The 15,985-nt window shown below is 41.3% G+C and overlaps 1 protein-coding gene across 1 annotated transcript; it reads left to right on the top strand.

The window, feature by feature from the left end:
- Positions 1-4,071: 4,071 nt before the first annotated feature.
- On the top strand, positions 4,072-15,108 carry FABP6 (fatty acid binding protein 6). The gene is made up of 4 exons (XM_070735903.1): positions 4,072-4,138; positions 4,848-5,023; positions 6,831-6,920; positions 15,055-15,108. Exons 1-4 carry the CDS (start codon positions 4,072-4,074, stop codon positions 15,106-15,108), a joined length of 387 nt encoding a protein of 128 aa, XP_070592004.1.
- Positions 15,109-15,985: the final 877 nt, after the last annotated feature.

Here is a 15,985-nt window from a genome sequence, read left to right as displayed (position 1 = left end):
TTCATAAAACAATCCCAATATATATAAAAAAACAAGCACACAATCAATCAAACGGCAAAACAACATGGGCAAGGGGGAGATGTTTTAGTTCCCCCATGCCTGACGGCAGAGGTGGGTTTTAAGGAGTTTACGAAAGGCAGGGAGGGTGGGAGCAATCCTAATCTCAGGGGGGAGCTGGTTCCAGAGGGTCAGAGTCACCACAGAGAAGGCTCTTCCTCTGGGTCCCGCCAGACGACATTGTTTAGTCGACGGGACCCGAAGAAGAAAATGTGAAAAGCCACTAATTAGGCTATTTTTGTTTATAGATCATAATCAGTGGGTTTTGCATGAACGCTGTCACTTTTTACATTTATTACTAAAAATAACGCTTCTTTAGCTTGAGTTACAACAAAATGGGGTATTGGAAGAGGCTGGAGATAATGGAGAAAGATTTCTCTAAGCCAGTGGTAGACAAAGTTGGCTCTTCTTTGACTTGTGGACTTCAACTCCCAGAATTCCTGAGACAATCATGCTAGCTCAGGAATTCTGGGAGTTGAAATCCACATGTCATAGAAGAGCCAACTTTGCCTACCCCTGCTCTAAGGCAGATGTGCCCCGTTCCTGCTGCAGCAATAGATTTGTCAGATGCTGCCCCTACTGGATGGGGATATGCAGAAGAGGAGGATGTTGTTTCAAGGATAATTTATAAAAATAGCAATAGCATTTAGACTTATATACCACTTCACAGTGCTTTACAGCCCTCTTTAAGCAGTTTACAGAGAGTAAGTATATTGTCTCCAACAATCTGAGTTCTTATTTTACTGACCTTGGAAGGATAGAAGACTGAGTCAAGCTTGAGCCTACTGAGATTCGATTTGCCAGACTGCTGGCAGCCGGTGATCAGCAGAAGTAGCTTGCAGTACTGCACTCTAACCACTGCTCCACCCAGGCTCTTGGTGGGCCCACTTTGCTCACTATTTGGATTCTCTTAAGGATCCAAGGGCAAGTATTCCTAGAAAGATCCATTGATAGAAATCAAAATGTTAACCTGTATAGCACAGATTAATTATTATTATTTATTAGGAATAAAATGATTGTGAAATATTAATAATGAAAATATGCTAGTATGTAATTTTTTTATGCCTTTGAGGGAATGTTGACTCTTGGTGATTGCCTGCACGAGTCCCTGCAGAGTTTGTTTTGACAAGATTTTCAGAAGTGACTTGCCTCCTTCTTAGAGGGACTGGCCCAAAGGCTCCCCAAACTTTGTGCCTAGAGTGAGATTGGAATTGATAGTCTCCTGGTCTCTAATTCAGATAAACTTTCAGATAAACTGATGTATGGATGGAGAGAGATGATAGATAGATAGATAGATAGATAGATAGATAGATAGATGATAGATAGATGATAGATAGATAGATAGATGATAGATAGATAGATAGATAGATGATTGATAGATAGATAGTTAGATAGATAGATAGATAGTTAGATAGATAGATAGATAGATAGATAGATAGATAGATAGATAATAGATAGATAGACGGACAGACAATAAAGATAATTATAGATAGTTATAGAAAGATATAGATATAGATAGATAATACAGATTATAGATATATAGATATATACCATGTTTTGCCCAAAATAAAACCCTGTCTTATGATTTTTTGAACCCTGAAATAAGCGCTTGGCCTTATTACCATGCACTCAAAAGTCTGATTGGGCTTATTATCAGGGGATGTCTTATTTTGGGGGAAACAGGGTATAAAAACAGATTAGATAGATATAGATTTAATTTAATTTGATTTAATTTATTCAATTTATAAGTCCTCCTGACAGACTCAACAATAAAACAATATACAATAGTAAAAAACCCAATATTAAAAGACATTCATTCATCTATCATTCAGATATATGTGCCTATATTAAATATATGTTCCTATATTCAGATATATGTGCCTATATTATATCAGCTATCAAATCAGATATACAGTATGTGCCTATATTAAATTCCATTTTAAACTAGGTTCTTAAGCCAAGTTGATAAGTTAATGATTACTTATTTTAATACGTAGCAAGTTCAGATTCCAAGGTTTACTCTCTTCAATCTGCACATTCCATATTAACAAGAAAGCATGGGGTGGGATATAATTATCCCAATTTTCAGTTGTACTCTTGGGCCCACATATTCTGTTTTGTATTTTTTTAATGAATGAAAATGAGATCGAATGATCACAATTGTTATTACTAAGCAGTCATTATCTGTAACATTTCAAGTCATGGGAAGTACAGTACTTGGCTATAGTGGAAGAAGAAATTTTATTGAATGACCAGTAATAAAGATAGCTAGGCATCTTTGCAAATTATTGGGAAACAAATTAACATTTGACTCTTGTTCTCAGGAGAATGTTATTTCTTGAAAACGTTGGGTAAAGTTTTCTTCTGATAAAGATGGGTTTGGAGAACCTCTCACGAGCCGGGGTGGCGCAGCAGGTAGAGTGCTGTAGTGCAGGCCACTGAATCTGACTGTAGATCTGAAGGTCAGCGGTTCAAACCTTATCACCAGCTCAAGGTTGACTCAGCCTTCCATCCTTCCGAGGTGGGTAAAATGAGGACCCGGATTGTGGGGGCAATAGCCTAGCTCTGTTAAAAAAGTGCTATTGCTAACATGTAAGCCGCCCTGAGTCTAAGGAGAAGGGCGGCATAAAAATTAAATAAATAAATAAATAAATAAATAAATCTTATTATCAATGATCAAAACAATGCAGTTTAATTTTTTTAAAGGGGACAACAGATGGAAGATCCATTTACCTAGTATGTGCTGTACTTGCAAATCAAAGGCTTTATTCCTGAGCAGTGAGTCAGAACCAACACAATAGAGGAAATGCAGGAAATGGGTGCTATAGATTTCTTGCCCATATAGTTTTCTGTTGATCAGAGCAGCAGTGGGTTGCTCCTGGTTCAGCCCAGTTCGGTGAAGTGGTAGTGGTGGTGGTGGGAGGCTCCGTAGAAGCATTGCACACACGCGCATGAGCGAACAAGTTGCGACGGCATTTGCAACCCACTACTGGATCAGAGGAGTAGTAGATAGTGGTATTTGCATATTTATTTTTATTCATTGAAATCTGTAGCAGGATATAACTGCTGCTTGGATTTTAATATTGCATTGCTGAGCAAGCCACCTTCTCTATCCAATTTGATTACACCAAGAATCTTAGTCAGTGCAAAATGAGCAATCCTCAAACAAAGCAAATGGTGAGTGATGCTCCCTGATCTCAGACTGTTCAATATCTGAAAATAAATTGTCTTTGTCTCCCAGAACCTATAGCTATGGGATCAGCAAACAGTTAATTCAGGGGAAACAATAACTCTGGAATGCATATAATGAATGGCAATATTGAAATATCCATGTTTGCCGTAAACATCTGGAAAGAGATTGCATACATTTATGATAATCTCCCTTTAAAAAAAAAAATGTTGGACAAGGTGCAAATAACATAAAAATGGATGACCATCATTCCCAGGAAGTTAGAATACTTTCCCCACAAACAAAGATTATACATTCTAGAACCTTTTAGTTTGGATAAAATAAATTTTCCCCTAAACTAAAAAGGATTGCTTAAATGGTTTCTGAAAGATACAGCAGAAATAATTAAGAAAAAGTAGGGATGAGGATTAATATAGCATTGTAAATTTTTCCCCATAATTGGCCAAAGTATAATTTCTGTTTTTTTCTTTAAACACCCCACCCCCCCCACCCCCAATTAAATAATGACTTTAAAAAACCACCCTTATCACTTTGGATATAGTTTAGGGAAAACGTTCTGGTATTTCTAAATACAGACCTGTCAGAATGAACCTTTTTACAAGGTCAATGACACCAGGGTTAGTAATTCTTGCTAAATTGCACTCCTATTATTAAAAGAGTTAACTTCCTTTTAGAACTCTATGAGGACAACTGTGAGGTGGTCAGGTGGGTAATCTGAACTAAGAAAGCTTTATATAAACTGGAGCTTTCCATTCCTGGGCCAAGTCAGACTCCTCCTCATCAAGACTTCCATCTGCAAGTTTTTCATTGCCATCACACAGAAGATGGGTTTCACTGGAAAGTATGAAATGGAAAATGAGGAAAACTATGACAACTTTATGAAGCGCCTAGGTGCGAATGTACATTTTTCCTCTTTCATAAAGTTAGGTATTCCTTTGGCTAGATAAAGAAAGTTCTTGCACCGTGAATTTCAAAGAGAAAAGCATTATCTTTGCATTAACTTGTCTGGTTAGTAAAATAGAGTGCAAGCTTTTAGGATTTTAATGGTATGGGGTTTTGGGGGGTGGTGTTGGTGTTGGATGAGGACAAAATGTACATCAGTGCTGTAGAATTCCACAGTGTCTGTAGGATTTTTTCTGATAGCTTTTTAAAAATATAATTCAAATTTTTGTAATTCAAAAACTTGCACCATCTTCTTTTTCCGATAAATTAGACTGAATTATGAGAAAGCTTTCATCAGCAGGCCAAAAAGGCTGCAGAGAGGTATTGTCCTCAGAGAGGGGCGGCATACAAATCTAATAAATAATAATAATTGTGGCTACTGAATGGACAGTTCCTATTTCATACATTTATAATCATGAAATGTTACAAGTTGGCTTTACTAAAAACAATACTTTTAGGGACAAACTTCCCATGTAAGAAAGGTTACTTTTCATTACTATCTATAAATACGAATTCAAGATAAATGTAAATTCAATTAACCTCTCCCCCAAACTTTCTAGGGGAAAAAGAAAGCAATTAAACAGCAGCACTTTTAATGGACTGTGATAAACAATTAACAGTGTTAATTAACAACTGATTCTTATTCCCTCTCTGTTAGGTCTTCCACATGATACAATTGAAAAAGGAAGAAATTTCAAGATCATTACTGAAATAGTGCAGAATAATGATGAATTCACTTGGTCTCAGATTTATCCAGGAGGGCATACCTTGACTAATACATTCGTTATTGGCAAGGAATCAGAAATGGAGACCGTAGGAGGCAAAAAATACAAGGTAAACAATTGCTTGGCACCATGTCTTCCATCTTGCGGATTTGGACTTCCTGTTCCTTGATATTCCTGTTCCTGATCTTAAGTGTTTATGAATAGTGTTGGGCAAACCCAACGACGTTCGGGTTTGGCGAACTCACCCAAACTTTGCGGTGAAGTTCAGGTGAGTTTGCCGAACCCGAACTTTTGCTTGCAGCAAGCAGCGTCCTTTTCCGTAAAAATAAACAAGGAGGTGTGGAATTCCCCACCTCCTTTTGCTTCCTTTTATTTTTACAGAAAAGGATATTTTTACAGAAAAGGATGCCACAGCAGTGCTGCAAGCAAAAGGAGGTGGGAAATCCCACGAAGGCATTCCGGGGGCGAGGCTTTGACGTCACGGAGACTCCTTCGTCCCAGTTTTGGACGGCCAGGAAGTAGTTTCCGGGACGTCAAAGCCCCGCTCCCAAAATCCCTTCGTGGGATTTCCCACCTCCTTTTGCTTGCGGCGCTGCAAGCAAAAGAAGGTGGGAAATCCCATGAAGGGATTCCCCACTCTCCTCCTGGGTGGCGGCGTTTCGCGGTGTTCGGCTGAACCCGAACCTGAACTTTACCCGAACTTTTGAAAAAGTTCGGGTTTGGGTTCAGCATGTCGGACACTGCAAAGTTAGGCACGAACCTAAACTTTGCAAGTTCAGTTTGCCCAACACTAGTTATCAGCTTACAACTGTGGCAAGAAAGGTCGTAAAAAAGGACAAAACTCGCTTAACAAATGTCTAACTTAACAACAGAAAGTTTGGGCTCAGTCGTGGTTGTAAGCATATTGGGTTCCTACTTACCTCTGTTACTGGTGCCATGTGCGCGCAGCTCCGGGTGGGTGGGCATGCATGTCCCGGTGAGAATTTGCTTCTGCGCATGCACAGGAAGCAAAATCTCATGAGGGGACACACATACAGGTGTGAGATTTTGGTGATTTTTTTGCTTTTGTGCATGCGCAGAAAAGAAATAACGAAAGTCTCATGCGCATGTATGTATTCTCACGAGATTTTGCTTCCTCCACATGGGCAGAAGCAAAATCTCACTGGGACCTGTGTGCCCACTGGTCACCCGGACTGTAGTGTGATCCGTACCGGCTAGCAACTCAATATTGGTTATTGTTGTTGTTGTTGTTGTTGTTGTTGTTATTATTATTATTATTATTATTATTATTATTATTATTATTATTAATTGGATTTGTATGCCGCCCCTCTCCGGAGACTCGGGGTGGCTAACAGCAATAATAAGACAGTTTACAGTAATAATCCAATACTAAAAATGATTATAGGTCCAGGACTAGCCATATACTGTACAGGTTAGCTCTTGAGAATACATTTGGATAAATATAACAAACAATAAATATATCAGTAATTTAAAAATCCAGCCCTTTTTAGATCTTCTTAGTTCCAGCAAATGAGATTAACGAACAGGGTTGACTCTCTCCCTAAAATCAATTGAAAAACTTCAGATCTTTCTTTAAATTTAATTTAGTTATACACATCTGCCCCTTTTAAGTTAGAAGAAGCAACCTTCTACCACTCATCTCTGCTTACGTATTAGTCACTAGGATTGTATTTTTGTTTTTGGTACATGAACATAGTTGCTAAAATAAGACCCAGCAAGTGCCCGAATTAAGGGTGCTAAGTGCTTACTAGGTTATTTCTAGCTATTATTTAGAGTTGTTCTCAGGTATTCTTGCAATCAAAACTATTTTCAGTCCCAGGGAAGATTTATCCTGTCCAAGAAGACTAAATGCTATTGAATGAACAAGACAACTAACGCATGTCAATCTGTTTCAGGCAATAGTTAGAAAAGAAAATGGCAAAGTGATTGCTGACTTCCCAAACTACCATTATACTGCAGAAATCGCTGGGGATAAACTTATTGAGGTAAATCTTGGAAAATAACTCTTTGAAGTTGGAACGTGTGATGTCAAAAAGACTGGAATATATTAACATGAAAACAAACTGAGCTTGTTGTTTTTACCATTGTTGTTAGCCGCCCCGAGTCTGCGGAGAGGGGCGGCATACAAATCCAATAAATAAATAAACAAACAAACAAACAAATAAATAAACAAATAAATAATAAATAAATAAATAAATTCAATATATATTAATGTCGCTGGAAGGAGCAAGAGTAATAGGACTGTACAGCATTGCTGATTCCAAGATTTTAAAAAAGCTCCTATTCGCAGGGATGTGAGAGTCTCTGGAGAGGGGCGGCATACAAATTGTTGAATACTCAGTGTATTGCTATGTAAACTGTCACTGGGCAGACTATGTAAATAGGTTGCGCCTGATTGGCTATGGCGCTGACAGCTCGCGTTTGAGCGGGAAAATTTGTGTATAAATAGAGCCGGATTTCCCGGCGCCAGCTGAGACGCGTTCCAGCTGGTAGTCACTTCTAAAGAGCTGAGAAATAAAGCGAACCGTCTCGTTACGTGCTGTCTCGAGTCACTTCACCTGGCGACGACGGAAGAACGAGCCTTCGCTTGCCGCAATGGATCCCTTGCCGGTCGGAAGAGCTCCAGACTTCTTCAACCCGGAGAAGACTACGTGGGACGCTTATCTAGCGAAATTCGAAGTGTTCCTCGAGGCTGCGGGCATGAGAAACGCCGATGCCGATCGGAAGCGAGCGATTTTTTTAAACTACTGCGGCACCGAAATGTTCGATCTCGCCCAGACGTTGACCGACCCAACGCCGGTGAATTCAATTTCCTGGGACTCCCTGAAGACGAAGCTCTCCGACCATTTCAAACCGACAAAGCCGCCAATCGTCTATCGACACCAGTTCTCCAGAATGGGACAACTTGAGGGAGAATCTATCAACCAATACGCGACGCGCCTCAGAGCCGTGCTGTCAAAATGCCGGTTTGAAAACCCGGAAGCGCGTTTAATTGACGCCCTCATCTTTGGAATGAAAAACTCTACGGTAAGAAACAAGCTCCTGACCGAAGAGGAGCCTTCACTTCAAAACGTGATCAAACTCGCCCAGACCGCTGAAGTAGCTGAAGCAGCTGCACGAGAACTCAAGCACAACGATAAACAGGAAGTCGTGGCTCACATCCATTCGCCTCCTCAAAGAGCCCACTCTCCTTCCGAAGCAATTCCACCTCCACACCCCGAAGACGACTGCTTCCTAATTCGGCAAGACCACCTCCAAGCCACAAGACCGCCACGTCAAATTCTTCCCTGTTCCGGTTGCCGCGGAAACCATCCCCGCCATCAATGCCCCTTCCGGGACGCCGATTGCCGCCGTTGCGGCCGCCGTGGGCACATTGCCGCCGCTTGCAGAGCCCCAACTCCAGAGGACACCTTCTCCTCTCCAAGGGCTGCCAGATTCAACAACCAAAACCGAGGGAACAGAGGATTCCGCTCCTTCGGCCGAAACAAGCACTCCAACTATAACCGCGACTACATAAGAGGTACACGGAACATTACTATTAATACGGTAACAACCAACAAAACAAAAATTAACATTTCTTTGCTGTTAAATGCTAAACCATGCCAGATGGAACTGGACACTGGTTCTCGTTATAGCATTATGCCTTGGACAAAGGTTAAACTTTATATGCCTCATGTTAACAAACATAATTTAATGCATTCTGATTTACGTATTAAGGATTTTCAAGGGCAATTAATTCCTGTTTTAGGCATTGTAAATGTACCAATTGTATACAAATGTTTTAAGGGTGACCTTCCACTGCTAGTGGTATCAGGGCAAACACATTCCCTTTTAGGCTTGGAATGGATGAACCCATTGGGGATAGGGATTTCTGGCATCCACACAATTACACATTCTGACATACCTGATTTTGTCAAGGAGTTTCCAAATGTATTCAGTCCAACTCTGGGTACTTATAAAGGGCCACCTATATCTTTCTCACTAGACCCTAAGGTGCCTCCAATCCGTCTCAAAGCACGGAGAGTTCCTTTGCCTCTACTACCTAAACTAGATATTGAGTTAGACAAACTCATCCATCAAGGTATTCTAGTTCCAATAGATCAAGCGCCATGGGAAACCCCAATTGTCACTCCCCTCAAACCAGACGGCTCCTTGCGAGTTTGCGCAGATTACAAGTCAACCCTGAACAGAGCCTTACAACATCACCCATACCCCATACCGGTTGTACAACACTTACTGCATTCCCTGGGGGAGGGGAAAGTATTTGCAAAGATCGACCTCGCCCAGGCTTACCTACAGCTTCCCGTAGACGAGCCTACATCATATTTCCAAACCATTGTCACCCATAGGGGAGCATTCCGTTGCACCCGATTGCAATTTGGAGTCAGTGTAGCCCCGGGGATATTCCAGAGCTTGATGGAACGCCTCCTCACTGGAATAGGAGGAACTATACCTTACTTTGATGACATTCTAATTTCAGGAAAGGATCAGGCCCAATTAAATTCTAGAATAAGACAAGTTCTAACGAGGCTACAGGACAAAGGCCTAAGAGTTAAACCAGGCAAATGCGTATGGGGGACCAGGAGTGTTAATTTTCTGGGATACACTATTGATGGCGAAGGGATCCATCCCACTAGCGACAAAGTTAGGGCAATACAACACGCTCCCGAGCCCAAAAATAAATCTGAACTACAAGCTTTTTTAGGATTACTTAATTTCTACTCTGTTTTTTTGAGGCAGAAGGCCACAGCAGCGGAACCCCTACACCGGCTGCTGCAGAAGGAAGTTCCCTGGCAATGGGGGAAAATTGAGAGTGAAGCCTTTACCCGAATAAAGAGTCTATTAACGTCCAAAAGTGTAGTGGTACAGTACAGTTCATTACTTCCCCTACGCCTTACGTGCGATGCTTCCCCTTACGGGGTGGGTAGTGTACTGGCTCATGTACTGCCTAACAGTACAGAGGCCCCTATCGCATTTTTCTCCAGAACCCTGTCCAGCACAGAAAGAAACTACAGTCAGCTGGACAAGGAGGCGTTAGCATTAGTCTCAGGAGTAAAGAAATTCCACAATTACATTTTTGGTAGAAAATTCCAATTAGTAACCGATCACAAACCCTTGTTAGGCCTTCTAGCCCCAGACAGACCAACTCCACCTTTTATGTCCCCCCGCTTGCTAAGATGGGGAATCTTCTTGGCAGGATATCAATATGAACTGATTCATAAGGGAGGGACAACCATCAACCATGCGGATGGCCTTAGCAGATGCCCCATTCCTGACTTAGTAGAGGATCCTGCCCCATCCGCTGATGTCTTATTAATAGAGTTAACTGATAACCCCCTGACAACTGCCAAGGAGGTAGCAGAGCATACAGCTAAAGACCCCCTTCTCATGAAAGTTGTAAATTGTGTTCTAAAAGGGTGGAACAATGAAAACTTGGGTACAGACTTGTCTGATTTTAAAAGTAAGAGGTTAGAACTCTCCTTTGTTAAAGGATGTCTGTTATGGGGTGACCGGGTTGTGATTCCTGAGACTCTGAAATCTAAGGTTTTAACCATGCTCCATGTGGGCCACCCAGGAATCGTGAGGATGAAGGGACTAGCAAGGGGCCATTTCTGGTGGCCAGGGCTAGATGGCCACATTGAGAGGTGGGTGTCGAAGTGTGACCCTTGTCAGGAGTCACGGCCAAGACCCCCAAAAACAACACCTATGGACTGGGAGCCACCCCAGGGCCCTTGGTCTAGATTGCATATAGATTTCGCTGGTCCCATTGATTCAAAATATTTTCTAATTGTGGTAGATGCATATTCTAAGTGGGTCGAGATAATACTGATGCATAACATCACCACATGCTCAACTATTAAAGCGTTACGCCACCTTTTTGCCACGCATGGCTGCCCAGATGTTTTGGTTTCAGACAATGGGCCCCAACTGACAGCCAGACAGTTTGAACTCTTCCTGGATCAGTTAGGGGTAAGGCATGCCCTCATATCTCCTTTTTCGCCATGGGCGAACGGATTGGCAGAGAGATACGTACGGGTTGCCAAGGAAGCATTGAAAAGGGCTGGCCCTGGGGAGGTGCAAGAGCACCTAGATGAATTCTTATTGGCACAACATATAACTCCCAATACAAAAACAAATAGAAGCCCAGCAGAAATTCTAATGGGCAGGAGGCTCAGATCAACCTTGGACAGACTACATCCTGGGTATTGTACAAAGAATTATATATCTGATAATGTTGAGAGACATATGTTTATGGGGCAATGTGTATTCGCAAGGAATTTTGATGGGGGCCTGAAGTGGCTTAAGGGCACTGTTATTCAACAAAAAGCACCAAAAACTTATTTAATATCTTTGAGCGATGGCCGAGTATGGACTAGGCACATCGATCATTTAAGAAGGTGCCCAGAAACTGAGGCTACTGCTACCGTTAACCCGTTGATTGCACACGCAGACCCACCGATGGGAAACAACGCAACGCCAACATGGATGGACTTAAATCTGGACTCACCCATCCGAAGCCGCTCGGCCAGCACCCCGGAGCCATCCTCGTCCGTGGAGGTCGGTGATGTGCCAGCCAGCTCAACTCTGGGGGCCGGGTTGCAACCAGGGCCTTCGGAATCCAGAGGAGGTACTAGCGAACCGACCTCCTTCCACGCCAGCGACGAAGGACTAACTGAATTGCGCAGGTCCACCAGGAACACCCAAAGACCTCACCGATTGGCTGAATATGTCACATGGCTTTCTGTGTAATCTGTATGGGTTTTTTTCTTTCTAGGAAGGGAGGGGTGTTGAATACTCAGTGTATTGCTATGTAAACTGTCACTGGGCAGACTATGTAAATAGGTTGCGCCTGATTGGCTATGGCGCTGACAGCTCGCGTTTGAGCGGGAAAATTTGTGTATAAATAGAGCCGGATTTCCCGGCGCCAGCTGAGACGCGTTCCAGCTGGTAGTCACTTCTAAAGAGCTGAGAAATAAAGCGAACCGTCTCGTTACGTGCTGTCTCGAGTCACTTCACAAATCCAATAAATAAATAAATAAATAAATCTCTCTTTAACTTCATAAAACAGCTGCATCTTTACCAGGGAATTCTGACTGCCCTCTGCAGCTGCCCTCTCCACACCCCTCCTAGGGAAAGACGCCTTTAGAGCTAGATTAGAGTTGGACTTAGTTCTTAGCGCTCAAAAAGAGTTTAAATCTAAAGCATTGCACAACTCTAGACAATGTCAGGCTGTAGAGCCTAAGGTAATATTCCCGGTACAGTGAAAAAGATGTAATTCATGTAAAGTGGAAGGAATGCTGAGTCATGATGCATCAGCAGAATATGCTATGACCTAATTCAGTGATGGTGAACCTATGGCATAGGAGCCACAGATGGCACGCGGAGCCATATCTGCTGGCACACGAGTTGTTGCCCTAGCTCAGTGTGCACGTGTGTGCCAGCCAGCTGATTTTTAGCTCATATAGAGGCTCTGGAGGTCATTTTTGGCTTCCAAACAGCCTCCAGGAGGATGGGAGAGGTCGCTTTTACCTTCCCAGGGAAGCCTTTGGAGTCGGGGGAGGGCAAAACATGAGCCTACTGGGCCCACCAGAATGTGGGAAACAGGCCATTTCCAGCTTCCAGAGGGCCTTGGGGGGGGGGTAGTGGCAGGAGAAGCTGTTTTTGCCCTCCCCAGGCAATGAATTATGAGTGTGGTCACTTGGGTATGTGCGTGCCCATGCTCTTCTGGCACCTGAGGAAAAAAGGTTCCCCATCACTGACCTAATTGGTCAATGCTTGTATATATTGTAATGCACCTTTGCACAGGTGTGACAGACAATTCGCTCAATATATGTGCAGTGGCATCGTGGTGACTCAGCAGTTAAAGACGCTGAACTGATTTGAAACCCAAACGCTGCATGACTTAGGGATGGGTTATAACTTATCTCGCTGCTGGTTTACTTCCTCCCATGCCGTGTGGCTGTGCTTTTCATGCAGAGTGACAAAAAATATATTTTTTAAAAAGCTGAAAACAAGATGGCAATGCATGTGCAATGTTGGAAAGTCAACTTCTGTGCATGTGCAGAAGAAAACGAAACCCCCCAAATTAAAAAAAAAATCCACATTAAAAAAAAAAAGATGGCGACCCCTACAGCCCAGCACTGTCTGAACCGGTTCCATTATGTCATCATGACATCACCAGTGGGTTGCCACCAGTTCAACTGAACCGGTCCAAACCAGGAAGAACCCATCTCCGGAGAGGGGCGGCAATCAAATAATCAAATCAAATCAAATCAATCACTGTGTGTGACAGAGTGAGCTCCTCTTACGTGCCCTAAAGCAATGTTTCCCAACCTTGACAACTTGAAGATATTTGGACCTCAACTCCCAGAATTCCCCAGCCAGCGAATGCTGGAGTTGAAGTCCAAATATCTTCAAGTTGCCAAGGTTGGGAAACACTGCCCTAGAGCTTGCCCATCTAGCAGTTCAAAAAGATACAAATGGCAGTAGATAAATAGGTACCACTTCGGTGGGAAGGTAGCAGCTTTGGTGTATTAGTCATGCTGGCCACATGACCATGGAAATGTCTTCAGACAATGCAGGCTTCGTTGGCTAAGAAATGGAGATGAGCATTGCCCCCTAGAATCGGACATGACTGGAGAAGGGAAACCATTACTTTTCTTTATAGTTGCAGTAAATGGATCAGTAAATAAAAGAACAAGGGGTCAGTAAGGAGGACCAAAGTCCATGCTTTGTAGGCACATTCTTTTAAAAAGGTGATTCTGGTAGCCTCCTTCCACGTACCTAGTGTAGCCAAAATAGTCTATCACTGATTGAAAATAAAAATATGAAAATTCAACATATGAATAAATAAAATATTTAAAACTATTTAAAATGTCTGCCATGTGCAGGAATAAAAACTGCTGATTTATCAAGAGTTTGTTAGGTTTGCTTAAGCTTTATCAAGTCCTGGCCTGGATTTCCACAAATCTTCTTTTTATAACCAGAGGTTGCAGGAAATAAGACTACCTGTATGAATTAAGATGCAGCAATGGAGAATTTTGAAGCTGGCTGTTCTAAAATGCTGAGGATGAATTTGGTTCATTTGCTCAGCCATAAAGATCTAATGTAGAATTTCTAGATTATTAAGAATTTCAGAAGAAGAAAGCTTTCAGCTGAACATGTTATGATCCAAACATAATACTAGATATACATAGATTTATTTATGAATATATATATATATAGCTATCAAAATCATTCTCAGGACAGCTTAAATATATATATATATATATATATATATATATATATATATATATATATATATATATATTTGTTTTCGTAAATTTTCACGGGTATATGTATGTAGATTGTTCTGAATTCGGGTTTTGCCCGGTGTAATATTTTGCATGTCTATGCGACGTTTCGGTGAAATCACATTCACCATCATCAGGCTGAAGTTTCAAGCTTCGTGCTGTTGTAAAATGTAAAAATTTTACAACAGCACGAAGCTTGAAACTTCAGCCTGATGATGGTGAATGTGATTTCACCGAAACGTCGCATAGACATATATATATAAGTTATATATATACAAGTCCCAGTGGGTATGGCTAGCTGATGAGGCCAAAATAAGGCCGAAATAGATCTATCCTAGTCTCCCTTAATTTTCAAATTCAGCTTAAACATGTGACACATACAGATAGAATTGTCGGCTATCAATAAAATTAACTGCCTTGGAAATGGCCCTGGGTTGGGCAGAGAGGCAAAACAGGAGCTGTGATGTTCCTTCAATATACCAGGGTGATTCGACACAAAATGTAACCCTTCCCTGGTACAGAGCTGAAGGGATTGGATACTGTAGCCTAGAGGATAATTCTCTGCCTTACAAGGCAAAGGTTGCAGGTTCAAGTCCCAGTGGGTATGGCTAGCTGATGAGGCCAAAATAAGGCCGAAATAGATCTATCCTAGTCTCCCTTAATTTTCAAATTCAGCTTAAACATGTGACATATATATATATATATATATATATATATATATATATATATATATATATATATATATTGGATGTATAGATATTCTTCTATGGATTCAACAAAAAGTATTTTAATTTATTTAACAAAATTAATTTATTAATTCTTTAAGGTTTCTACAGTTGCTGATATAACCTTCAAAAGAATCAATAAGAAGCTGTCATAAGAGGTTACTTGGAGAAGAAATAATTCAGTCCTTAGCCACATTGGAAAATTAACAAAGTTATATAAAGTGATAAATCTTCTTCTAAGTTTGTATTCGCTTTGCAAACAAATAAAAGGACATCTTTTACTTTCTGTGTGTAACCGCTCTATTGGTTTTCCTCCTCCCTCTACATTGCATGTTGGGTGAATCTTGAATTATTACCTTACTATTCTTAATGAAGAGCGAGATTTCAGGCATTGCTATGTAGAAACCTATCATAACACACATGATAAAGAGTGAATGAACACTTTTCTTTTAGCGATCATATTCTGGCTGGTTTTCCACCATCCACTATAGCAAAACCTAGCAAATCATATTTTGGCTTAACACATTCTGTATTTCCAGCCACAATATTTCATCAAGCATGTTTTGGAGCATAGTGTGATGTATGAATGGTGGCTTTTATAAACCATCTAATAATATGCACTGGTACAGTATATGTGGTACCTTGCTCAACAGTAATAACTGTGAGAAGGATCTTGGAGTTCTGTGGACAAACATTTAAATATGAGCCAGCAGTGTGCATCAGCTGCCAAAAAGCCAACATAGTTCTAGGTTGATTAACAGAGGGTTAGAATCAAGATGACATGAAGTGTTAATATCACTATTTAATGCCTTGGTAAGGCCACACTTGGAATACTGAATTCAGTTTTGGTTGCCACAATGTAAAAAGGATGTTGAGACTCTAGAAAGAGTGCAGAGAAGAGCAACAAAGATGATTAGGAGACTGAAGGCTAAAACATATGATGAACGGTTACAGGAACTGGGTATGTCTAGTTTAATTAAAAGAAGGACCAGGGGAGACATGATAGCAGTGTTCCAATATCTCGGAGATTGC

This window comes from Erythrolamprus reginae, chromosome 2 (genome assembly GCF_031021105.1).
Source record: "Erythrolamprus reginae isolate rEryReg1 chromosome 2, rEryReg1.hap1, whole genome shotgun sequence".
Taxonomy (NCBI): Eukaryota; Metazoa; Chordata; class Lepidosauria; order Squamata; family Dipsadidae; genus Erythrolamprus; species Erythrolamprus reginae.
Note: the sequence above shows the minus strand (reverse complement) of the source record. Positions and strands in the feature narration are given on the sequence as shown.